At 38.9% G+C, this 25,655-nt stretch overlaps 1 protein-coding gene across 2 annotated transcripts; it reads right to left on the bottom strand.

The window, feature by feature from the left end:
• Positions 1-1,197: 1,197 nt before the first annotated feature.
• LOC117928529 (serine/arginine-rich SC35-like splicing factor SCL33) lies at positions 1,198-22,819 on the bottom strand. 2 transcript variants are annotated; one of them, XM_034848407.1, is made up of 6 exons: positions 22,715-22,819; positions 20,627-20,788; positions 13,126-13,203; positions 12,266-12,430; positions 1,677-1,811; positions 1,198-1,600 (listed from the first exon to the last, which is right to left on the bottom strand). In XM_034848407.1, the coding sequence occupies exons 2-6, from the start codon at positions 20,767-20,769 to the stop codon at positions 1,432-1,434; spliced, it is 690 nt and encodes a 229-aa protein (XP_034704298.1). In that variant the 5' UTR covers positions 20,770-20,788; positions 22,715-22,819; the 3' UTR covers positions 1,198-1,431. The 2 variants fall into 2 exon arrangements, with proteins under 2 accessions (XP_034704298.1, XP_034704299.1); XM_034848408.1 differs by having other exon boundaries at positions 1,677-1,799.
• Between the last annotated feature and the right edge of the window lie 2,836 nt (positions 22,820-25,655).

The following is a 25,655-nucleotide window of genomic DNA, read 5'->3' as shown; positions in this document are numbered from 1 at the left end:
CACTCCTACCATGACCTCTTCTTGCTGTTTTACCACCAGCTGAAGCTGCTTGTCTTCTGTGAAGTGTTGGCCTAATGAACTCCTGCATTTGTTCTCTTCACCCAGGATCACCTTCACGTTCCCATCACCATGAATAAGTTGCTTCAAGCTCTTTTTGTGGTCATTATCGTGCTCTCCTCCTTTTTCTGTAGTGTTCCTCTTTTCTCCTTCATGACCATCACCTTTCAGAGGGATTTCTTTCTTGGATTCTTCAAGATTCAATGCCTTCCTCGTTCTCCTGGACATGGTAATATCATAGTGGCGTTTACCGGAATTTCTGCGCACGTCATTTCCCATTGTGTTTTGGTGGTGTTACAATGAGAAATGAGGGAGGCACAGCCACAAGAATAAAAAGTGGACATTGCTTGTCATGGTTAAGAGGCATTTGCTTAGTGAACAATTGAAAGGGAAGTTCCATGGCTTTTCTATGAGGTAGAAGGTCTGCTTTCCAATTGTCTATCACTCAAACTGAAAGACCAACGTCCCTCCCTACAATTAGATCTTGATCGAGCAGGTGGTACCAAACACATACATCAATCCCATTTTCGGCCACCCTTTGATGGATATCTTCGTGTGTGCCAATGGACCCATCATGTCATGTATGCTGCATCCATAGAAATGATAAGGCATTTTTGCAAACATGCAAACACTGTATTTCTCTATGCCACCTCCCTTTGGTAGGTAAATTTTGATGCCTCCAGATACAGTGACGTTTGTCTTCTTTCCCTTTCTTGTTTCTGCTACCCAGTGAAATCTCTTAATCAATTAGAACAAATCCCCTACAAATCGACCTGCTTCTGGTGTGGCTCCAGTAGAAGGCAATGGGGCCAAGGTATCCTTGTTCTGTTGGATTTTTCTCGACTGATAACCATTTTTCTGGTTCAGCAATTCCCCTAGTAATTAGTTTTTGGGGAAACCAAATTTTACCAAACAGGTAAATATCACCCAAATTGATGAGCCAACCAATGGGAGCCACTCTCTACAAGGAACCAGGCGAACTCAACATCAGAGGATGGGCCGGTACCTAAGTGCCATCAATTCATGAGGGATGGCAGCAGGAAGTGCATGTCATTAACAATAAAATCGGGCTTCGTATCCCACACAAATGGAGCTATATGAAAATTCCACAAAATAGAATATAACCCAAGACCTGCAATGACATACAATTTCAACAGGATCTGTATTATAAAGCATCCTAACGTTTTAAACTACAATCTTTGTCAAGCTAGTGGGCAGAAAATGCTAAGCGTTTCCAAATATAAATGTCAAATCTGGAAAATCCCAACCAATAGTTTGAAAATAGAGTAAGATTTATGCAATAGTCAAAGTTCCAGACAACATCGGATAATCCACGAGTACTAGAGGGCATAACACTTTTCATCCATTAGATGCTCACTGACTTAGAGACCTTTCCCTGTCCAGGCCCCTTGAGTAGTCCACGGGGGTCTGGCTCCTGCTCCTGCTTGGGCTGCGACTTTGGCTCTTTGAACCTTTAACAGGAGGAGAAGCAGAGTAAGGCTGTTCTCCGCTGTACCTCCTTTTATCTTGGGGTGAAACAGATCTGTCCCAATGAAAAACAATTATGGGAAATATGAAAAAACAAAACCATGATTGAAATGGGAATTTTTATCAAATACCTTGAGTAATGCCTCCTCCTAGGAGAAGGGGGATAGTGGTTAGGGCTTCGGGACCGTGATCTAGCATATCTAGGTGAGCGTGAATAGCGAGGAGGAGACCTCCTGCGGTCAGATGCTCGACCCCTACCAACAACACTATGTAATATCAGAAATATTAATACCAGAAAAATAAGAAGAGACTGCACTATTTTTTTTTATAGGAAAAAAAATAATTATATTAAAAGTGCTTAGAAAAGGCACACCAAGTACACACAAAATATACAAATAACATCGAAAGGCAGCGAAAGGAAAGAGCAACAAACTACCACCAAACAAAGCCGAAACCCTAAAGACCTAGGAACTCAGCAAGCCCCCAGCTAACTCTCTTGCCTTCACTGATCCTGGAGACTAGATCTTCCCCTTCAACCTTTGGAGAGGAGTTTTAGCTTTATCTTGCTCTATAATCCCACTAATTGTATATTCTAGATTTAATTTCTTTTTAATGTACACAGAATAGTAAATTAGACAGCCACTTGACCTCAATATTACAAATGCTTATAAACTCGCACAAAATAAAACTATATATAATATAGTCAAACTCTTAAACCATGTTATGGTATGTATGGTCTTATTGGCCAATCACACTAGAAAATTCTTATGATAACCAATGATTGATAAGGAAAAGGAGCGATGATCTATTGATAGATGCAGAAAATGATTTGGCATTTGACAAAGGTAGATAGAGATATTAGCACAGTGCAAGTCCAGTTGGTTGAAGATGCAAGGGATTACACTAGCCGCCAGGCATAATCAAAGGCCAAGTTCAATGACTTCAACTTGGCTACTAGATGTTGAAGAGGAAGGCAATTCAGAGATAGAGGCTTATCAACCCAGTCTTGGTGGAGTGACTCAATTGGAATTTCAATAATTATTATGTCAAGAGCTACTCAAGGCTTTTAATTTTCCTTTTTTGTCCAATTTAAAAGCTCCTTATTTGGGACATGGGCAATATGAATTTATATGAGAGCAGATTTGATGGTCTGGATGAAGTGGGATATGATCTTAAAGATAATGGGCCAGAAAGTGGGGTCTAGACAGTTGATGGGTGGAGGTCTTTCCAAGAATGAACTTTTTAGTGGGAAATGGTAGAACGGTTAGGTTTTTGCATAATGTGGTGACTCTTGTTAAGTGCTTCCAACCGTCTTTGTTCTCCATAACTGCCTCTCTAAGGATGCTTGTGTCTCTAATGTTTGGGAAGAAGTCAGCAGATGTGGGCATTGGAACCTTGATTTTATGGCATTTTCATGATTGGGAGTCAGAAACTGTGGATCTTTCCTTAAGCAACTTCAGGGAGAGTGCTCAGATCAGGATAATATGTTGGTGTGACCATGTGAGGTATGCTAAAGATGGAAATTTCTTGCAAAAATCATTTTATTGCACTTTGGAACCTAATTCTGGAGGTTTTACCAGGCTAAATAAAGTTTGGGCTTTTAGGTCCCCATAAAAGTGGACTTTTTCATTTTGGCATGGGAGGTTGTTCTTGAAAAGATTTTAATTATGGACCAGCTTAGGAAAGGACGGCAGTCTTAATCAAATGCACCTCCGTAAGTGTGTTGAAGAATCAGTTGATCATTTGTTAATCCGTTGTGATAAAGGTAGAAGTTATTGGCTTTGTTATTCTCTCTTTTTAGCCTTTCTAGGGTGTTTTTGTGATCAGGAAGAGAGGTTCCACTGTGATGGAATAGGAGCTTTGTAAGTAAGAAGCAAAAGAAGATGTCAAGAATGGCTTATTGTGCTTGCTTTGGCCCATTTGGCATGAACAGCTGAATGGTAGAACTTTCAAATGCTTGGAGTGTTCAAATTAGTAAAAGGGTGTTTGTGTTGTCTTTTATTTTGCCTATTGGTGGCCTTTGTATATTTCCCATGAACTTAGATTGCACTCCATTTTACTAGGCTTTTGTTTGATAACTTCTTTCTTCCCTATTTGGCATCAACAACTCAATGGTAGAACTTTCAAAGGCTTGGAGTGCTCAAATTAATTGCTAAAGGAGTCTTAGAGGGGTGTTTGTGTTGTCATTTCTTTTGCCTATTGGTGACCTTTGTATTTCTCCCATGAACTTATATTGCACCCCTTTTACTAGTCTTTTGTTTGATAAATTCTTTCTTCCCTATTTAAAAAAATATTAATGAGCTTCCTGAACTTGTATTTAGATCCAGGGGTAAGAAGACCTGACATATAGGGGCTTAATATTAAAGGTATTGCTGACTATGAAGGTAGCCTTGAAACTTAATACATTGCCCCATAAAATTATAGCAGAATCAATGATGTTGAGAAATGTCTCTCCAACAAGTTTCTAAGCTCTAGCAAGAGATCGGTGAGAGATGAGAGGTGGTAAGTGCTAGTTTGCAGTGGAGTCCAAGTCATTTGAAATCTTAGTAGAGGTGGTTGGAGGGAAACTGAAAGGGAAAATTCTGGTAAGATGCAAAGACATGTCCTCGTGGATTAGGTTTAGGGAAAGAAGTTTGTGTTGATTGTTGGAAGGTGTGGAAGCTTTGTAGGGGTGTGAGGATGGAAAGTTGTGCAACAAAGTTTGGCTTGAAGATAGGAGGAACTTCAGGCTGGAACTACCTTCAAATGGGGGAGGGAAGTTCATTCTTTAATTGGTTTGGTCTTTGGAGGCCAAGAGGTTCGGTATGATTTTCCATAAAGGAAGGGGTCTCCCTGGGTGGTGGTCTATCCTAGCTGCGAAGCTTTGACTATCTCGAAGTAGTTTCCTCCTCGAAGGAAAGGAGGCTTCTGTCACCGGCTGCCTTAAGAACTATGGAGAGAGGTAGTAGTTAAGTGGACCTGTTGAAAGGGTCTTTTGTAGAATTGGTTAAGAAAGAGCATGGTTTGGTGAGTTAAGCAGTCTAGATTCAGATGAGAAGGAGATTCAACCTAAGAAGCATTTGAGTAGCTGTCTAGTAGGGAAATGGGGAGAATATCTAGACCTAACTCCAAAATTGCTTGGATTAAGGAGATGGAGACATCATAGTTGGATTCTAAAAGGAGGATTGAGAATTTCATTGCTAGGGGGTGCTCTTCTCTTCTTCAATTTTGAGGGTAGCCCTAATGCAAAGATGGTGCTGTCAAGGGGCTTAAGAAGGTATAAGGAAAAGGTTTTGCATTTGGATAGATGGGCCCCAGAGGTGAGGGAAGGTGAGCATGCTAAGAAAGTGTGGGTGAGAAAGGTGGGGCTTCCTCTGCACTTATGGTGTTGGGAGGTGTTCAAGAAGCTAGAGGATAGTTGTGGTGGTTTTGTTGCAGTGGATGAAGACATAGCTCATCCCCAACACATGAAAAGGGCATGAGTTTTGGTGAGATTGGATAGGAGAAGGAAGTCTGGGTTGTTGATGGTGGTGGTGGGATTGTCTTGCTTCGCCATTCAATTGTGGTGGGAAGTACCACCACATATTTCTCAAGAGGTTCTGAGCAATGGGATTGGTCTAGATATTAGGGGTGAAGTTACAGGGGAGACACATAGATGAGGGAAAGTCTTTTAAAGTTTATTCAAGGAGGAAAGGGAAGACATAAATAAACTTTAAATAGAATTAATATTAATTACAATTGAAATAGGATTAGTATTTGTTGGAGTCAAATTCGGATTAGCTAGTTAAGTTATAATATAATTAGAATTTGAGTCATGATAGGTTATTATAGACCTAGTAAACTTTGGACATTATAACAATAATTAGAGTCATAACAGGTTATTAGAATCTTAGTAGACTTTGGATTTCTTAGAGAAGCCTATATAGGCTAATCGATGTAAATCAAAAGAATGAATTGATTGATGTTAATAGTATTATATTTTTTTCATTGCAATTATTGCAACCCTCAATGGTGAGGCTATTGGTTTTCTTCTAAGTGAGATTCCTAAAAGACCTTAGTGAGACTTTAAGGTTTTTTCATCTTTTCTTCATCGTTTCTTCTTTCTCTTTATTTTTTTATCTTATTTTTCTCTACCATAAGCTTTATTCCTTGTTCATCTCCTTACATCCTAAAAACAAAACCCTAGCCCACCTACTTTTGAGTGTAGGCAACCATCCTAGGGTTTTACTACATCACACATGCTAAAGAGAGCATGTGTGTGCAAGTTCTGCTGTTGCAATTGGAGGCAGATGTCTTGTCACCCTATGGTAGGGGGGGGGGGGGGGGGGGGGGGGGGAAAGAGGGGAAAGGTCTAGTAACGGCTGGCAATTCTGAAAAGGCTATGGTAGGTAGTGGGCTGCAAAAAGCTGTAGAGGGTGATGGTGATGGGAGGAAAGTTGTTTGCAATGGGGGCTCCATGGGTATGGTATCTTTTAAGGGTGCCCCATGTGGGGTTGTTGGTGGATTGGAAAGAGCGGGCTTTGAGGGCTTGAAAGAGGCCCAAGTCTTTGAAGTATTCTCAAGTGAAGTGGCTGCCCATCTATCTAATAGGCCATTGGAAGGGTCAAAAGTTTTAATTTCTAAGGAGACTTGCAGAGTGGGCCATCATTCTAAGAAGGTCAATAATACTCTTGTTTGTGTGGCCCAAGGTGGTGGTGAGGGCTCTGTTAACCTGCGCTATGGTGCTGATTCTAAGAATACCCCAATGGAGAGCTGGTTCTTTTTTAGGGCTTCTTTTGCCTCTAGAGGGCACGATTTCCATCATCCTGAGCTCTCTCCCCCGGTGTTTCTTTGCACAAGCACTGGCATGGCCCTCATGGCAGAAGCGATAAGACACCCTCGTACTATTTTTTTCTCTGTTTCTTCCCTGGAGACACAGGCAACTTCTTCTCCTTCTCTTTCTAGGAATGGCCTTGGTCTAGAGGGATCTGAGGTGGATTTTGCAATTGATCCAGTAGGAGAGGGTAGCAGTCCCCTAAAAATGGTTTTGGTGGACGACACTTCAGTGGAGTTTGAAGAGGTTGGGGCGAGGCCAATCGAAGTTGCAGTGGGTAAGGAGGATAAGGAATAGTGGGCATGTCTTGGTTTAGTTCCAAGGGCAAAGGTGCCTATGGAGGATTGGTCCTCAAGCAACTTGGCAGCTTTCAGCAACTAGCTGTGCATGCTGACAGTGGGCTTCGAGGCTGAGATCTTGGCTCTCCTCAGAAAAATGAAGGCTAGGACAAAGTTTTGAAAGGGAATAGTGAAGAGCTCCTCATCTTCAAAATTTGAAAGGGAACTAAAGAAATTGGAGTGTTTTGTGAATTATAAGGTACCATAAGGTAGACAATCAGGATGTGGAAAGGGGGAGTGGGAAATCACAGCAGTGGGTAGAAGATACCTTTTTCATCCCTTTGGAATGCTAGAGGGCTTCTGACAATGTCAAGAGGAAGTTCATCTAGGCTTTGTTTGGATTGCAACAACCCGTTTTGGTAATGCCTGCAAGAAGGTCATCCGGAGGCACACTATTTTTTCTAGGTCTCTTGGGCTTTAGGCTTGGTTTGGGGGTTAAGGTTGTTGTTGCACTTTCCTTTCGCTTGTCGTAAGGTGCTATTTTTATGCTCTGTGTGTACTTTGATGCACCTTTTTGCAAGTGCTTTTAATACAATCACTCTTTTTGCCTATTAAAAGAACAAAAAGCCTTGAAACTCAATGAGGTTTTAGCTGCATTATATGATCTTAGAGGGAATAAATCCCCCAGCTTTGATGGTTTGACTATGGTATTTGAACAAAACAATTGGGAGACAGAAAGGATGTCTGAGGTTTTCCAGAGGGATGTCCATGACTTTGGCAATTTTGCAAAAAGGCAAGAAATGCAACCTTCACTGTGTTGGTTCCTAAAAAAGGAGAGACAACCTAGATCTGAAATGGATTAGGTGGATTAAATCTTACATACCAACTGTTTAAATTGTTAGGTTGGTTACTTACAGGTTTCTTCTAAAACATAAGGCGTTTAAAGCAAGGGAACCTCCAACCTATCTCTTTGTATTGCTGACAAAGGCCTTGTGTTGCTCTTTCAATGTAGAGTAGGGGAGAAATATTTCACAGATGGTTTAACATTGAAAAGAAAATAGTGATAAGGGTTCTAGATTTTTGTTTCATGTTTGTCATTGACACTATCATTCAATGAGACTAAAGTCATTGTATCTTAGGTGCATCATTTTTTGCTTAGGAGTAGTTGTTGATTTAAAAGTAGATCTTGGGAAGAGTAAGCTTCTCTTGGTAGGGAATGTGGATGAGTTGGTGCTGATTTTTTTTTTTTTTTTTCCTGATGAGTAAAGCAATAGTGTATTATAAACAAAAAATGTCAAAACAATGCCAACGCTCCAAAGTACATAGGGGGGTATACAACAAACTCTTAAAAACGCAAAAAAAGGAAAGGACCTACAAAAACTACGCCCCCCGCAAAAAGAACCCACTTAATCCACAAAATCTACAATTGAAGAAGGACCAAAAATTAAAAACAACCTTGGCCAATCCCATAGATTACAAAGGAAAACATGTTTTAACCCTTGAACAGACTGTTCCTCATTCTCGAAAGCTCTTCTGCTTCTTTCCTTTCAAATGGTCCAAAATAAGCAAAGAGGAGCTGCCGCCATACCTTTTTTGCCTTTTACCAACAAAAGAACCATGACATCCTAAAAGTGTGTCTCTAACAAAAGAAGGAAGTATCCAAAGCCTTCTAAACCGAGAGAACAAAAGATTCTATAACACTCTTGTCTTAATACAATGGATAAGGATGTGGTCAATGGTCTCTTCCTTTTCAGTCAAGGACAAAAATATCGGTTTCAACGAATATATTGGTAACTTGATTTCATAGATATATTAAGCTATATCGGAAAATATCGATGGATATTTTGACATAAAATATCAGTGAACTGAAAATTGATTAAAACTCATAAAAATATTGGAAAATACTTCTAATAAATGATAAAACATATAATAATACAAGTATTGAATTTTTTATTGAAGAAATTGATAATGATGCTTAGACAAGTTTTTTTTTATTTAAAAATATTGATAATTTTTTTTTTATAAATTTATATATTTTTTTTGATAGATAAACAATCAAATATATTAGAAAAGGCTAAGAAGCCGCATGTATACAGGGGGTATACTGAGCAGCCCAGAACAAGGCTGAAAAAAACAAAAAGAAAGGGGAAAAGCCTCACCCACCCTCAAGTGGTCCCAAGCCACTCCAAAAAACCTAAAAGAGAGTAGGTTTCCTCACCAATGTACACCCTAGCCCAACTCCACAAGTTACATACAAAAAAATTTTTGAATTTTTGAATATCTAAAGACCCTCCCCTAAAAGCTAACCTATTCCTTTCCTTCCAAACCGTCCAAAAAATGCACAACGGAATGGAATTCCATATCTTTTTTCTTTTTTTCCCCACAAAAGAACCCCTCCAGCTAAGTAACACCTCTATAACTGACTCTGGGAACACCCATTGAACTCCGAAAATGGCAAGGGAATTCCATATCTTTTTTATAAATTTATATTTATCTTATACTTAGTATAAAATACATGATAAGATAATTAAATTCAACTTATTTATAAAAATTTTATTTTAATTAATTTATAATATAAAATATAAAATTTATTTATATTTATAAAAGATATTATATATATGTATAGATATATATGAATTCATACACAAATGAAGTTATGGTGTAATGGCATAGGGCATTCCTCACAAATGTGAGGTTCTCAGTTCGAGTCTTGGTCCTATGTGCAGTGAAATGAGTTTTTTTTTTAAGTGTAAAGTATAGTGTCCCACATCGATAATTTGAAAGACAACAAAGCCCTATTTAAAGGTCGTCGCCCTTATAGCAGTAGTGCTTATGAGTTGTTGGGCTTGGGCTTACTAGGTCGTCTTCTCCTAGTCCAATGCACGAACAAATCGAATTTTTAGGTGAAACCCATTGAAAGGTGTTGATGTGGCTTCGAAAAAAATGCCCACACCGAAATTTCGATATATCACCGACAGATCGACGAAAAAGAGAGAATTCCTAAAAATCAGATGATCGGTATATTTGTGCTATTTATCGTGTCAGAGCCCTCTGATAATCGAAAAATCGGTGATATATCTCCGATATATCCCGATATTTCAAACACTGTTTTCAATACGAAAGAAACATCTATATGCTAAAGACCATCCTCTCCTCTTTAAATGATCCAAAGTTAACACCTTAGCCCGAGAAGCCTCCTAAGTGAAAAAAAAAAAAAACCCACCTTCGAGGGAACCCAAGAATTCAAAATCACACTAACAAGAAATGGCATTGTACTTTCTGTCTCCAAGGTCGAATATAGGGCTTTAATAGAAAACTTCCCATTTTTCGATCCTGTCCAAATCACTTCATCCTTTTGTTCCCTACACACACTCCTCCCTTGCAAACTCAAGAGAAACTGTTCCACCAAATCTAGCTCCTAATCATTAAGGGCCCTAGAAAAACGAAGGGCCCAACACCCCTCTTCAATTGTCGAGTGCCAAACATCTGCCACCCGATCCTCCTTAGAACCAGCAATAGCATAAAGAGCAAGGGAAGAAGTACACAGTGCCACATCACCACACCACTCATCCTTCCAAAATTTCACCCTCCACCCACTACCAACTAAGAAAGCAATTAGGTTGGTGCTGATGTTAGGAATAGAAGTTTGTTTTTTCTTAACAAAGCTTTATTAAATGGTTGTAGAAGGTTGCAACTGATTCAGATAGATCATAGAGGAAAGTTGTGTGGACAAGTTTGACAAGAAGGAAGGTGGTTGGTGTTCTAGGGAGGGAAATCTGTGGCAATTGGACTGAGGACCAGGTTCTGGTATAATCTTAGGTGTGGGGAGATCATGCCAAAGGATTGCTTTTGGATTGTTCAGATTGTAGCACACAAAGAAGGTGTCTAGTTGGCTGGACCAGACCAGTTGAACAGCTGATGGGTCATGTCTCTAGTTGGGTTCACTAAGTGGGCCTTTTTTGGCTTTAGAACAGCATTGAACCAGTGGACCAGCCGGTCAGACTAGAAAACTTGCTAACTGGACCATCAATTTGATCCCTTTGTTCTTTTTTTTCTTGTCCCCAAAAATGCAACGAAAGGCATAGAGAGGGTTTGAATCTGGGCCATCCCTTCAGAGGGTTGTGGCTGGTTACCACTACGCAAATGCCCTTGTTGTTCTAGTATTTGCATACACTAAATATATTCACTATTTAGACATGCAGTTGTACCAAGCTAAATAATAAAATGATAAAATTGTAAAGCTAATGAAATTCAAATAAAAAATGATAAAATAAAAAGTTAATGAAATGTGAATAAAATAAATAATAAAATTTTATTTCACTCTTTGATAAATGATATATCTTCTTAATAATTAAATATTATAATTTTATTAAATATTATAATTTTACAATTTAATAAAATAAAAAATCTTAATACATTTAAATTTGATCCTTACCACGATTTAATATAATGATATTAAAGATAAAATATTTTAAGTCTTTAAATTATTTCTATATAGTTTTAACTACTTATAACTATTTTAAATTTTAATAATATGTAAAAATTATATATTTATGATGTCACACTAGCATTATGGTTCAGCTATGGTTCAACCATTAGTCCAACTGTTAAACTGTGACCTAGTAAATTTTCTATTTCAGTGATTGGTCCAGTTTTAAAAACATTGGTTATAATAACAAGTGTTGGATGTGCAAAGAAAATGAGAAATCCATTAATCATCCTCTTGTGGAATAGATTGAAACATGTGGCTTCCACTATTTCATGTTTTGGAGTCTCCTATGTGATGCCTAAACTGGTGAAAGTATTCTTTGACAAGATGGCACAGTTCTCTGCATAACAGAATGAAGTGAAAGAATAGGTCCATTGAGTTTACATTGGTGGAATGAAATTTAAGAGTTTTTTAAGGTCTCAGGTAGTGGGCTGAATTGAAAACCATATCCCTTAAATAGAGGGAATCTTTATGGGAAATGAGCTAATAACTATTGAGAGGTAGGGGATGGCCTAAAGCCTTTCTTTTGACCCTTGCTTTGGGCCCTTTGCATTTTTTCCTTTCTTTTGTTTTATTGGTGGTCCTTGTTTATTTCTATATTTGGTCTCTTTTTTTTCTTTACATTATTATTATTATTGATAGGCTTTTTTCTTTACATTAGTAGATGCCCCTTATATACTTATTGTATAGACTGGGGTGACACCCCTTTGTATTTTCTGATATATTTTCTGTTTGCCAATAAAAAATTTATGTTGGATATGATATTTGATACTATGGATTACCTTTTTTTAATTCCACTATACAACTTATAGATTGGAATTTATTAGTGTAGACTGACAGTTATGATGTTTATAACATTTATAATGTTCTAGTCAGGGAAACATAAAAAGCCTCGTAATTTCTAGCATGTCTATCACTATCTAACTTTTTGATGCCTGTACTTATTCTGACTATTGCATTTGGTCTTTGGTAGGTTCTAATTGCCTTGATATGGTATAATCCCATAAAGTCCATAAAGAGGTGAAGCTGCAAGTCAATGCCTAATCTTTTTTATTTTTTTTTGATAGGTAAAGAAACGTCGTATAAAAAGAAAAGAGGAGACACCAAAAACAATGCCTAATCAAAGCAAGCATGTCCCTGAAAACATAATAAGCAGTTTACCTTGTTCGCTCTCTAGCCCTCATGTCAACTGGCCGCTTCCTATTTTCCTCTGCAAATACAACAGTCAGCTCTCGGCCAAGAAGAACTTGTCCATCCATTTGATATTTGGCTTCTGCAGCATCAGCAGGGTCTACATATTGGACAAAACCAAAGCCACGAGGCTCCCTGCAGGGTTAGCAGATTCAACATTGCAAAAGGAGGTTGTGTTAATGACAATTCCATGACAGTGATTGTGCATGTTAAAGACAATGAACAAAAAAATTATTCCAGGTAGGGAGGTCATGATTATTACAGAAATACTATTGGTATTCACACAGGTCAAGTAAAAGCAAGCACATGGCTGCTGACCTTGCGCATGTCAAAGGTTCAATATGACTTGAAATTCTTCAAGACTTGAACATCTTCAAAACATTCAAACCAACTTCCTTCCAATCTTCACAAACATTAGAATCATCTTCAACAGAACTCTTATTACTTGACTGATGTCTTCAATACGTTTTTTTCTCTGTTGAATCTAAAAAATTTTAACAAAAAGCTATAGCTAAAATAATAAATATATCATAAAGAGAAACCTATTACCCAAACAGTAATTTTGGTATAAGGAAGAGCTGAAGCAAATGAGAGAGAGAGAGAGAGAGAGAGAGAGAATGAGTAAGGTGCCAAGGTGGACAGATTAAGTTCATCTAAGACACACAAATCAAACTAGATGCAGATTCAACAATATCTATGAAAACCTACATAAAAAGAAAAACAAAATATAAACAAAACTAAATATAAAGAGGAACAAAATTTGAAACTACAAAGTAAATTTAAAACTTCCAAAAATTTCAAACGATTTTACTTTAACTAAGTTTGCTCACCCAGTGTAGTAATCTCGTGGCAAGTATATGTCCTTGAGAGGACCAAATTGGCCAAATGGTCTGCGGAGGTCTTCAGGTCTGTAGGACAACAAAACCAAATATAGTTTAGCAGAGAACAAAAATGAAATGTCAAAGCCCAAGAAGAAAAAGAAGCCTAAATTGACAACATTAAATCTTTGATGGCTACGATCCTGATATGTGAAAGGAAATGCATTAATTTTTTTCCTATGTATTGGCCTATCTGGGGCTCTTGAGCAGTTTGAGATGTGTGTTCCCCAGAAAGGTTTCTTCTTTTATCCTTTTTCTTTTATAAGAAATGAAAATTTGATTAGAAAGGAAAGAGGAAAAGGATTTCAAGGATGCACCCCTAGTCCTTCAAAGAACTCCTAGTGAATTTTTCTTTGATAAGGATGCACCCCACCACAATTCTTCCTAAAAACGGATCTTTGTCCCATTGTCCACCAAAAAACAGGTAATATGTAGAAATCCTAAAATGCCTAACCAATGGCTTTTCAAGGACAACAACGTGACTACCTAACTGAAATGTTTGCGTACTAACAATTGAGGTGTGTCCCATAGATGCTCAATATAACCATATGCCAAAGAGTTGTTCTTTCCCTATGAAACCTCCAAAGCCATTTCCCGAAAAGGGCCCTATTCCTCAAAGATATCCGCTTAACCCCGAACCCTCCTTCCTCCTTAGGCTTGCACACTTTGTTCCAGCTAATAAGATGATGTCTCTTGCCCTCCCCAAACCTTGATCGAAGAAAATCTGTCTACATTGTCTCAATCATAATTACTATTGATAATGAGATTTTGTACAAAGAGAGGAAATAACCAAGGATGTGAGACAAACAAGATTGTATTAGAAACGAAGCCAATTTTGTAATATGATATTGACTCATGTTGATTCCTAACAACGTGTTTGTCTAAATTAGGGGAAAACCTCAACTCTAGACTTTTTAATGAAGAGGGAGTGGACGATAGCTAATAGATGTAATCTTTGCAAAGAAAGAGAAGATTTTGTTGATCACATTTTGATTCATTGTGCAAAGACAAGGGTGTTACAAACGTTCCTTATGTCAATTTTTGGTTAGAGTTGGATGTTTCCAGCTACAGTGAGGAATCTGCTTCTCGAATGGAAGTTCAAGGGATTGGATAAGAAGAGCCGTCGTGTTTGAAAAATGGCACCTGTATGCTTGTTCTGGTGTATTTAGAAAGAGAGAAATCGCAAAATCTGTAATAAAGAAGAACTTGTAAATCAAAGGTTAAAGGAGAGTTTCATTAATCCCCTCTTTGATTGGCCCAAAGCCTCGTTAGATAGGGGAAATTTCTCATTGTTGGCCTTCATAGATAACCTTAGTTGCAGATAGTTTGGTATTGAGGCTAATTTTTTGTAGATACCTATTGGTATTCTTTATTTTGTTTTTTGTGTACACTTAGGCTGCACCCCCTTTTATTTGCACTCTTTCAATTGATTCTCTATCTACATATCAAATAATAATAATAATAATAATAATCTTAAGACTTGAAATGTGCACAAAAATCAATAGGACAAGCTTAAGGTTTTGCAACTCTTCTGCACAAACACTTAGAAAAAAGATAGTGTCATTTGCAAATTGCAAATGTGCAAAAAAGATAGTGTAAACAGGACAATTAGTCTTATTTATAGTTTTTGAAAAACTTTAAAATCTCAATAAAACCATGGGAAAAACACCTAATCTATATAGTAATTTATTAGAACTCTTATTTCTTTTCTAGAGCTCCTAAAACCTCTAAAGAATAGAATTAAAAAGAAAAATAAAAACTTTCTTATCAAAATTAGAAACTTAAACTTTAGAAAGTTTAGAAAAAGAGTGTTTTTTATTTAAAGTTTAGAAACTTCATTTTAAGGAAAATTTTAAAAACATCCCAAATTATAAAACTATTTTTTTCTTTTTCTTGAATACACCTTGAGGGGCTCATCCTAAAGTTCAAGAGTTGGAGAGGATGGATTTGCTTCTGGAGGAAGATAAAGGAGCAGCTTTCTAACAAGGTCTTCTCTATGAAATCCTACAATGTTGTTAGGGGTGGCAATTTAGGTAGGAGGGTGTTTGCTTTTATAGAGATATTGGATTCTTAGGCACCTTTAAACTCTGTTCTTTATATTGGTAGTCTAAAAAATAAATCTTAACAACTTTAAAGAAAGAGAGTGAACTCTCAAACCAGAGTTTTACGTGTAAGAGAGGGATGGAGATAGAGAATAAAAAAACTTCTGCTGCAATTTAGAATAGTTTAATGGTCAGTATCTTGGTGTTTCTCTCTTTGGGTGTAGAATAGGTTATACCCACGTCAAGAAGGGTTGCCTTCAAGGCAGACAACAGATGGCAGGGAAGAGCAGGGGAAAATCTTTGAGGTATGGTTCTGTTTTAAAAACAAGGGGTAAATGGGTCTATGGGTCTCCTCATCTTATTCCTTATTCTTTTGATCGGGCTCCGGAGGGGGAGTATTACAATCGCTTTGGGGTTTTAGGGGAGGTAACCGGGATTGAGAATCCATTGGGATTGTTAACTGAAGTTGGGCCCGGAGAGGATGGCAATGGCTGCTGGGACTTGGTAGAATTCACTAGTGTCAGTGACAAGGTTAGGGGTGCGGAGTGGGGCTTAGATATGTCTGAGCCTCAAGATATCAGGAGGGAGAAAGAGGACAGATGGGAGGAAAGTAGCCTGGCAAAGTTCAGTCACTTCTTAGGTTTTTCGACAGAGGGTTTGGAAAAGGAAATTCTGAGCTTTCTGATCAAAATAAGAAAGAGACGGGAGAGGATTCATAGCAAAGAGTTGTTGGAGAAGTCAAAATTCAAAAGGGAGTTAAAGAGGTTGGAGTGCTCAGTTAATTATGAGAAGGGGAATTAGTAGAAAGGCCCATCACAGGGCAAAGGGTGTCAGATTGCAGTAGATCAATGAAGTTAAAGTTGTTAAGTTGGAATGTGAGGGGAGCAAATGACAGTTCCAAAAGGAAAATCATCAAGACCTTCATAAGGAATCAAAAGATTGATTTACTGTGTATCCAGGAGATAAAAATCCAACCAATGTCGGAGGGTGTGGTGAGAAGCTTAGGATCGGGGAGATTCTTAGATTGGAGGGCTTTGGATGCGGATGGGGTAGCGGGAGGCCTCTTGATTTGCTGGGATAAAAGGTCGTTGGAAATATTGGATTGGGAGGATGGCCAATTCTCTCTATCCTGCAAATTTAGGAATGTGGAAGATGGGGTTGTCTGGGTGTTCATGGGAGTCTATGGTCCTTTCACCAAAGAGGAAAGGGAATGCTTGTGGGAAGAGTTTGGGGCCATTAGAGGAATTTGGGAAGATCCTTGGTGCTTAGGGGGTGATTTTAATATTACCATCTTCCAAAGAGAAAGAAGCAGACAAAGGAGAATAACCTCAACGATGAGGAGGTTTGCTCAAATTATCGACGAGTTAGGACTGGTGGATCTTCCACTGCAAGGGGGAGTGTTTACTTGGAGCAAGGGTCTTAACAATCAGTCCTGGGCTAGATTGGACAGGTTTCTTGTGTCTCCTAGTTGGTTAGATCATTTCAGTGGTGTGCTTCAAAGCAGATTGTCTCGGCCTATCTCCGATCACTTCGCTGTCCTTCTAGAGGGTGGCGGGCTAAGAAGAGGTCCCTCTCCTTTTAGGTTCGAAAACATGTGGCTTGAGGTTGAAGGCTTTATAGATCTTATCCGAAGTTGGTGGAGGGGGATTGAGGTTAGAGGCACTACTAGCTTTAGATTGGCTGCAAAGATGAAGGGGATCAAACAGAAACTAAAAGTTTGGAATAGAGAGGTTTTTGGGAGTCTGGAGTGGAATAAAGTTTCAGCTCTGCAGCAGGTGGAATTCTGAGACCGGATGGAAAGTGAGAGAAGTCTGTCATTTTTTTTTTTATAAGTAAATAAATTTCATTAAAAAAGAGACGTTAAAATAGCGACTCTAAGTATACAATACCTATACACCCGCCTTCAAAAAGGCCAAAAGACAAAGAGAACCGAATACCACAAACCTACTTAGAACCCAACCAATCAATAAAATTAGCTATAGTTAGAGGGCAATCGTCTATGAACAACTTAGCCTCAGCCCAGAAAGTAAGAATAAAAGAGTGTCTCAGCCTCTGAATTGACAACGATTCATCCTTGAAAGCCAATCTATTTCTCTCATTCCAAACCGTCCAAAAAATGTGAAGAGGAGCAGCTCTCCACGCCTTCTTGCGATTTTTGCCCAGGAAAAAACCATTCCAACTTAGAAGGGTCTCTCTAACTGAAAAAGGCAAAACCCAAGACACCCCAAATAAAGGAAGCAAAGGAAAGTTATAAAAAATGGGTACTCATGGAAGAAACCCACTGAAGACAACTCTCAAGGGAGATATGGCTAAGAGAAGGGTATAAAAATACGGGTTTTTTCCATCGTATGGCAAACGCCCATCGTAGAAATAACTCCCTGGACAGAATTAAAATTAACGGGGTATGGCTTTCAGAGGAGCAAGAAGTGAGGGAAGGGGTTGCTAATGCCTACCAACAGATGCTTTCTAAAGATTCGGGTTGGAAGGCGGATATTGGGAGGCTACAATTAGAACAAATCAGCCAACAAGAAGCAGAGAATTTGGAGATCCCTTTTTCTGAGACTGAGGTCCATTCGGCTTTGATGGAGATGAATGGGGACAAAGCCCTAGGCCGGATGGCTTTACTATGGCGTTTTGGCAAAGCTGTTTGGATTTCGTTAAAGAGGAGATTCTGGAAATGTTTAAGGAGTTCCATGAGCAAAGCTATTTTCTCAAGAGTCTCAATAATACTTTCTTGGTTCTGATTCCTAAGAAAGGTGGGGCTGAGAATCTTGGGGATTTTAGACCCATTAGCCTTTTGGGGGGGCTGTATAAACTGCTGGCTAAAGTGTTAGCTAACAGACTCAAGAGAGTGTTAGGTAAAGTGGTATCCCCAGCCCAGAATGCCTTTGTGTTGGGAAGACAAATTCTTGATGCTTCATTAATTGCAAATGAGGTGACAGACTTGTGACAGAAAAGAAAAGAGAAAGGGCTCATATGCAAATTGGATATTGAGAAAGCGTATGACAACATTAACTGGCAGTTTTTGTTGAAGGCCTTACAAAAAATGGGATTTGGATCAAAGTGGTTGAGTTGGATGTGGAGTTGTTTATCTTCAGCCAAGTTCTCAGTCCTGGTTAATGGGGTGCCAGCTGGCTTTTTCCGGAGTACTAAGGGGCTACGCCAAGGAGATCCCCTATCTCCTTACCTCGTTGTATTGGGAATGGAAGTGCTAGATGCTCTTATTAGGTGGGCTATTGCTGGGGGTTTCCTTTCAAGGTGTAGTATTCGGGGTGGTAGAAGGCCCACCCTGAACATTTTCCATTTATTCTTTGTTGATGACACAGTTGTGTTATGTGAGGCTAATAAAGAGCACCTAACTCACTTAAGTTGGATTTTATTCTGGTTTGAAGCTGCTTCAGGTCTAAGGATTAATTTGGCCAAAAGTGAAATCATCACAATTGGTGTGGTGGAGGAGATTGATAAGCTGGCAGCGGAGTTAGGGTGTAGGGTGGGTTCTTTGCTTTCTCAGTATCTGGGTCTGCCTTTAGGGGCTCTTAACAAGGCTCATTTTGTGTGGGATGGGGTGGAAGAGAGAATGAGGAGGAGACTTGCGCTGTGGAAACGACAATATATTTCCAAAGGTGGGAGAATCACTCTCATAAAGAGCACTTTGGCTAGCATGCCAATCTATCATGTCTCTCTTCCGAATGCCTAAGATCGTTGCTAGAAGGTTAGAAAAAGTGCAAAGAGATTTTCTTTGGGGAAGGGGGGAAACTTGGAAAGGAAAGCTCATCTAGTTAATTGGGAGGTGGTTTGTGCGGACAAGAATAAGGGTGGACTAGGCTTAAGGAAGCTAGCGCTCTTGAACAAAGCCTTGCTTGGTAAATGGATTTGGAGGTTTGCTTTTGATAAAGACAGTCTTTGGAAACAAGTGATAATGGTGAAATATGGGCAAGAAGGTCATGGTTGGAGGACAAAGAAGGCTAATGGGGCGTTCGGAGTAGGGGTTTGGAAGGAAATTTTGAAGGAATCTGATTGGTGTTGGGATAACATGGTGCTCATAGCTGGGAAGGGCACCAAAATCAGATTCTGGACTGATGTTTGGTGCACTGGTACAGCGCTGTCCCAAAACTTCCCTCATCTATTTGCTCTGGCTTCTCATAGGAATGCTACAGTGGAGGAGATGTGGGATACAAATTTTGGTCAAGGGAGTTGGAATCTAAGATTTTTGAGGGTAATAATGATTGGGAGTTGGATATGGTAGGGGACTTGCTCTATGTTTTGAGGGGTCACAGGCCCTCTTTGGAGGAAAACTCAATTTTTTGGAAGGGAGGAAGAAACGGACAGTTTAGGGTCAAAGAAGCGTACAACTTGTTGGCCAATCCCAATGACATTGTTTTTCCGTCAAGTTGTATTTGGGTGGATAAAGTTCCAACCAAGGATGCGTTCTTTGCTTGGGAGGCTACGTGGGGGAGGGTGCTTACTCTTGACAGGCTTCAGAAAAGAGGATGACAGCTCCCTAATTGTTGTTTTTTGTGTGGGTGTGAAGAAGAAACTGTAAATCATATTCTTATACACTATATAGTGGTCAGCGTCCTATGGAATATCGTCCTTGGGTTATCAGGTGTGCAGTGGGTCTTTTCAGAAACTGTAAAAGAGGTCTTAACTAGCTGGAGAGGCCCTTTTGTGGGGAAGAAAAGGAAAAAGATATAGAAATCCATACCGTTGTGTATTTTTTGGACGGTTTGGAAGGAGATGAATAGATTAGCTTTTAGGGGGAGTGTGTTAGATATTCAAAAACTTAAGAATTTTTTTGTTTGTAATTTATGGAGCTGGGCTAGATTGTATATTGGAGAGGAGTCTCTATCCCTTATAGGCTTCTTGGAGTGGTTAGCTTCCAATTAAGGGGTGGTGAGGCTTTGTTGGCTTTCTTTTTTGCTTGAGAGGTGTTAGTTGCTTTATATACCCCCCTGTATGCTTTGTGGCTTTCACCTCTGTTTTAATACAATTATGATTTACTTATCAAAAAAAAAAAACATTGTTGACTTTAATAAACTATTAAAAAAATCAAAAACCATTATTTAAACAAAGAATAAATAACTATCTAACAAGAACAACCAATCCAGCGGGAACAAGTTTTTTCCCCTCTAGACATAAATATTATACAAATTCCTTCATTTAGTAGCTATAACAAATGGATAATCTACTTTTTATATGCTTTTGAGTGTTTTTATTATACTTCTCTTCTAAGGATGCATTAAAATTTTAAGTCCAAAAATTCAGAAAGCACAATTGACATCCACTTTGATAAGAATGAGAACCATCCCAGTTTAACAGCTATGATAACACTAGAAGAGAGAGAAAGGGGGGGAGAGAGAGAGAGAGAGCAAAATACTGGAAGGGAAAAACAGGAGAATATTATAACAAACCTGCAATCATGGCGAAGATTCCTGACCAAAAGACTAGTAGGAAGATCTCTACCACGACCTCCATGGCGGCCTCTAGGACTAGGGCTCCTACCTCTTCTGCTGTAACCTCTTGGTGGTGAGGGACTGTAACTTCTACCCCTCATTTGCAGACACTATTTGAACCTATCCAATTAAAAAAGTGATAAAGTGCTGTGAGAAAGAGAGGAAGAGGGGGATAGGGGGATTGGGGTGTGGGGTTTGTGAAAGAGGTTATAAATAAAAAGAAAAAAGTTGGAAAACATAGAGAAACCAACATTATAACTTACTATCACTAGGAAAAACAACTCTGAAGGTTTTAATTGAGCAAATAAAGAAGATGACATAATGAAGAAAAAGAAAATATAAAACAAGATTCTTATCAATTAATTTACTATCATGTGAAAATTAGTTTCTTCAGAGACATAGGACACATCTGGCATATTATAGCATCCAATTAAGTCCTTTCTCAAATATTTTCGCTATAATGAGATTAGCTAGCGTTTGGCTACTATATTTTCATAGGGACTTTGACATATGCTCTAGCTCCATTGGTAATAATAGCTGTTAAAGTACTTCTAGCCTTTAATTTGACAACAATGCCCTAAATTTACATATCCCAATATTTAGGTGTTGAATCAACTGTTTGTCTAGCAAATCCCAGCTGAGTCCAGTTTCATTTCCCCCATTTTTCCTAAACTAGTCATTCTATTTTCAAGTTTTTATGACTACTTCACAGTAAATAACCAAGCCAATATCACATGTCAAACAAATAACAAAGCTTATCATGTTAATAAACATGTGATCATTTATATGAAGCAATTTTATTTTATTTTTTTGGTTTGGGGGGGGGTGGGGGGGGGGGGGGGGGGGGGGGGGGGGCGGGTTTCACTAGGCTCCCTTTGGAAAACAAGGGAGGATGCAAAACCAGCCTCCCAGGAGCCGTGTATCAGGTAAGCAGGGGATCAAACCTGAGGATCCCCAATCCTAACAGGGAGTTCTTGCCAGCTCAGCTGCCAGATGGGGGCCTCATCCCCCAATGCTATGGAAAGCATTAAAGAAAGAAAGAAAGAAAGAAAAGCTAATGAAAATGGTTTTCTCATATTTGGTTTTACTATAAAAAATATTTTTAAAAAAACAAATAAAATTAAAATTAGTTAAAAACTAATTCATTTTTAAATTATTTAATCTTTATATAAAAGAGTTAAAATAAGTTATATGAGTTTGAAATAACATACAAAAATAATTTTATCAACTTCAAATTTATTTTTCATTTTCTTTCGCTTTTTCTTTCCTTCTACTTTTCCTCTTTATTTTCAATTCCTCGCATTTTCCCTCAAATTTTCTAGAGGCCAAACATAGCCGGCCAACGCCTAACTCATCTCCCAGTGTTTTTGCCAGGCTACCAGCAAAATCAAGATTTACCCCAGCACCCTACCATAATAAGCCTTATCATATACCCAAAATCCTCTTTCACCAAATTCAAGTATCCTTGAACTAGTCTCCAAAGAAACCATCTCAAATTTACATTTAGAATAAAAGTCAAACTATTACCATAGCAAATTGAAGTTGTTAAGTGTTTGATTCCACAACTAAAGAATGACAATAGTTTGACTTTCTCCAAAGTATATGGGAGAGAGTCGATGCCAATGCTTCAAAGTAGATAAATGCCCAGCAAACAACAATATTGAAGAATGAGTTGCCATCCAGAAATGCTGGAAACCTATTTTCGGTAACTCCAGCAACCAATTACCACCAAAAACATCGCCTTTAACGCAAACATCCGGCCCCCATTTCCAAATACCCTAAAATCTACAATCTTCCGAGATTGTGAACAGCATCAACTTTGGTATCAAAGCAATATCCTAAAACTAGTTTCTTATAGACACTTCAAGAGTTTGAAGAAAGCAAACTAGCTAAAAACCCTAAAAGTACAAACGCAAGGACACCCTCCTAAGCCCTTAACGATTATTTCTGAACAAATGAAATGCTTATTTAGTATTCAGCAGAGGTAGAAGTGAATACTTGACAACAGATCTGAAATTTATTGAAAGAGAATAGACTGAAACTAACCTTGGAGACGACGAATCTGACTTGCTCCTCCCCCGGCTCTTGTCCTTCTCTTTCACTTTTGTAGTCGAGAGTGTCTCAAGTCTCTTTAGTCAATCGCTCGCGCAAAAGCTATACCTATACCAGTCAAGTCTCGAAATGGAAACCGGTCGAGTCATGTGGCCGGCTGGAGGGTTCCAGGCTATGTTCCAAAACCCGGTCCAATCCCCTACTCGGGCTAAAAGTGCAGTCACTAATTCCCCATTTTTTATAAGTGGACACAGTTTTAAAAAATAATTCATAAATTATTATAGAAAAAGTAATTCTAAATCTATAATAATTTTGTCCAAATAGGATGGAGAAAATAAATTGTTAGTGGAAAATCATCTTTTTCCACACGAAAAAAACTAAATAAAAAGTGAGAAATCGTATCTTAAAGAGACTATTTTCATATGATAATTTTTTTTAAAAAAAAAGAAACACCTAAGTGGGAAATCTTCTCTTAAAATAGGCAATTTCCAAAAAAAAAAAAAAATTATAAAATTAATTAATTTTATTTACTAAATTAAATATATAAATAATATATTAAATTTAATATAAGATAAATAATATTTATATATTTGTAGACCCCATGTTGGGGTGCATTTTATGCATTTTTGTTTTGTCAGGTGTCCGGATTTCGAGGAGCCACGTGGAGTTTGAAGATTGACCATCAGGCAGTGCATCTTGCCGTTGGGAGAGAGCTGGTTGAAGCCATCAGAATTCGACACCTGTCCAAGGAATGTGGGGAAAGCTGCAGGCCGTTGGGGGACACCTTTTCTTTTGCTTCCAGCTGTAGAGTAGTGGTGCAGGGGGTGGTTTTGCTATAGATGTTGTTGGAGGGGCAAATTGGGTAGAGAAAAGGGAGATATTTTTCAGGTAGGTTGTTTGAGAAAGGTGGCAGAAATCTTTGGGGAGGGGAGAGCTTTTGTCTGGCCGTTAGCAGGGTATTCGTTTGGAGCGGGCTAACAGAGAGTTGGAGAGGGGACACTTTTAGCTGGCAGCTGCAGAGGGGGAAGTGGTTCAGGGGGCTGCCGTTAGAGATATTTTTCTGAGAGAAGAGGGAGGATTCTGGGGAGGAGGCGGCAGAGCTGGGATTTTGGGAGAGATAGCTTGAGACTGTGAGACAAATGATAAGAGAGGTTTTAGAGAGACATCTTGAGGGTTGTTGGAGGGAGAATAGAGAGTGACTTGAGAGAGAGGCAGCAGAGGGAAGTATCGAGTGCTGTGAGGAGTGCTTTTGAGGGAGAGAGCTTGCTGTTGAAAAAGAGGGAGGAAAAATGAGAGGTAGGAATTTTCTGAGGAGGCAAGCTGCTACAAGGAGGAAGAGAAATTCATTGAGAGAAAGAATTTGATTCTCGTTGCTTAAGGAACCAGGTATGTACTCAGTTTTCCCCTCACCTCTCACTATTCACTGTTTTCTTTAACATTACGCTGTTTGGGGGTGGATATTGAAGGCCACTGGTTTGTTGGTAGAAGTATAATCCTGCATTTGGGTTTGCCATTGTTGATCTTAATTTATTCTGCCTCTATTGTGGTTATGGAATGCCCAACAATAATGCCCATAGTTGTATTGATGTGTTTCTCTCACCTGCTTAAAGGATTCACGGAGAATCCATGAAGTGAATCCTTATATGAGGAATGTTTTCTTTTGTTCTCTCTCATGCTCGGTTCCTATGCATGTTTCTTTTCTTAGTCGTGGTCATTTTGTTTTTTTCCTTTCGTTCATGGACCATATTCTGTATATGAGCTTGTGAGAGAGGAGATCTGGATCCTTGGCGTTTTCATTGGAGATAGTTGATGGGAATAGATCCTGGTTTGAAGAGGAAAAGAGAGAGGAATGGCTCCGGAATCTTACATATGGAATGTTTGATTGTGGAAACGGGCAATATGAGCATTTCCATAAGGTTGCAGAGGTGGTTAATGGCATCATCACTGAGCAGGGTGGGAAGCGTATTGTTTCAGTGAGTCTTGGGGGTGATGACCAATGTATTGAGGGTGACTTCGCTGCATGACATGAGTTGTTGTGATTTGAGTAGGATTAGTTGCTTCGGGATGAGGATGATGCAACAACTGTTCATACCCCTTATGCAGCTGCTGTGTTAGAATATGGAGTTGCATTTCATGATCCCAAAGGTGCATCAATGCAGGATAAGAATTGGGATAGCACAAGTTGTCATACTGTTCATGATGCTCAACATCCATGCAAAGCTCATATGGCTGTGAGGAAGAAGCTTCATATCCCTGTCATCTCATGGATGCATTTCCTTCATCAAGCTCACATTCATAACCATTCATCTCACTAACTCAATTGCCATACCCATTTCATACAACCCACTCCACCATGCCACATTTTCTCTCTCATCACCACCCTCATATACCCTTTCTCTCTCTAGTTTTTCATACCCATTTCTCACCGCCCACTTCATTCGTCTATCTCTTCATACCATATGTTTTTGATACCCAGCTTTCTATTAAATTCCATCAAACATAGCCACCCCGTGCATATCTTCTTCATACCTGTACCACATATCCCCACGCATTTCATCACCACCATACCTGTTTCTCGTCTTTCCTGCTACCCATACCCACCATTCATCGTTTATTCACTACACCACCACACATCAAATCTGCCACGCCGGCCTTATCGAAGATGGTGTGCATTAGAAGGGTTATCTGTTGAAGCAGTATCGACAAAGCCACATATCTCAAGTGCCCAACTAAATATCATTCCTGTCATCCAGCTGGTTGCTCCTCAAAGGAAAAGGGTTTCTAAAGTCAGAATCATAGAGGATGATAGCCAAACCACTATTGAACTACAGAAAGAGGGGATAATTTGAGTGAATCCGTTGGGTATAAAGTCCTACTAAAAGATACGAAAGGAAACGATACCTGTCTTCTATTTTGCACCACAGGCGCCTTGTTG

Source organism: Vitis riparia, chromosome 13 (assembly GCF_004353265.1).
Source record: "Vitis riparia cultivar Riparia Gloire de Montpellier isolate 1030 chromosome 13, EGFV_Vit.rip_1.0, whole genome shotgun sequence".
Classification (NCBI taxonomy): domain Eukaryota; kingdom Viridiplantae; phylum Streptophyta; class Magnoliopsida; order Vitales; family Vitaceae; genus Vitis; species Vitis riparia.
The sequence above is the reverse complement of the archived record's forward strand: the minus strand, read 5'-3'. Positions and strand labels throughout refer to the sequence as shown.

What these genes read in the sequence shown, in the direction of transcription:
- LOC117928529 (XM_034848407.1), bottom strand. Translation starts at nt 20,769, where the DNA reads ATGAGGGGTAGAAGTTACAGTCCCTCACCACCAAGAGGTTACAGCAGA. An exon ending in AATCTTCGCCATGATTGCAG is followed by an intron (nt 13,204 to 20,626) that starts GTTTGTTATAAT and finishes GTTGTCCTACAG; the next exon opens with ACCTGAAGACCTCCGCAGAC. An exon ending in AGGGCTAGAGAGCGAACAAG is followed by an intron (nt 1,812 to 12,265) that starts GTAAACTGCTTA and finishes GATATTACATAG; the next exon opens with TGTTGTTGGTAGGGGTCGAG.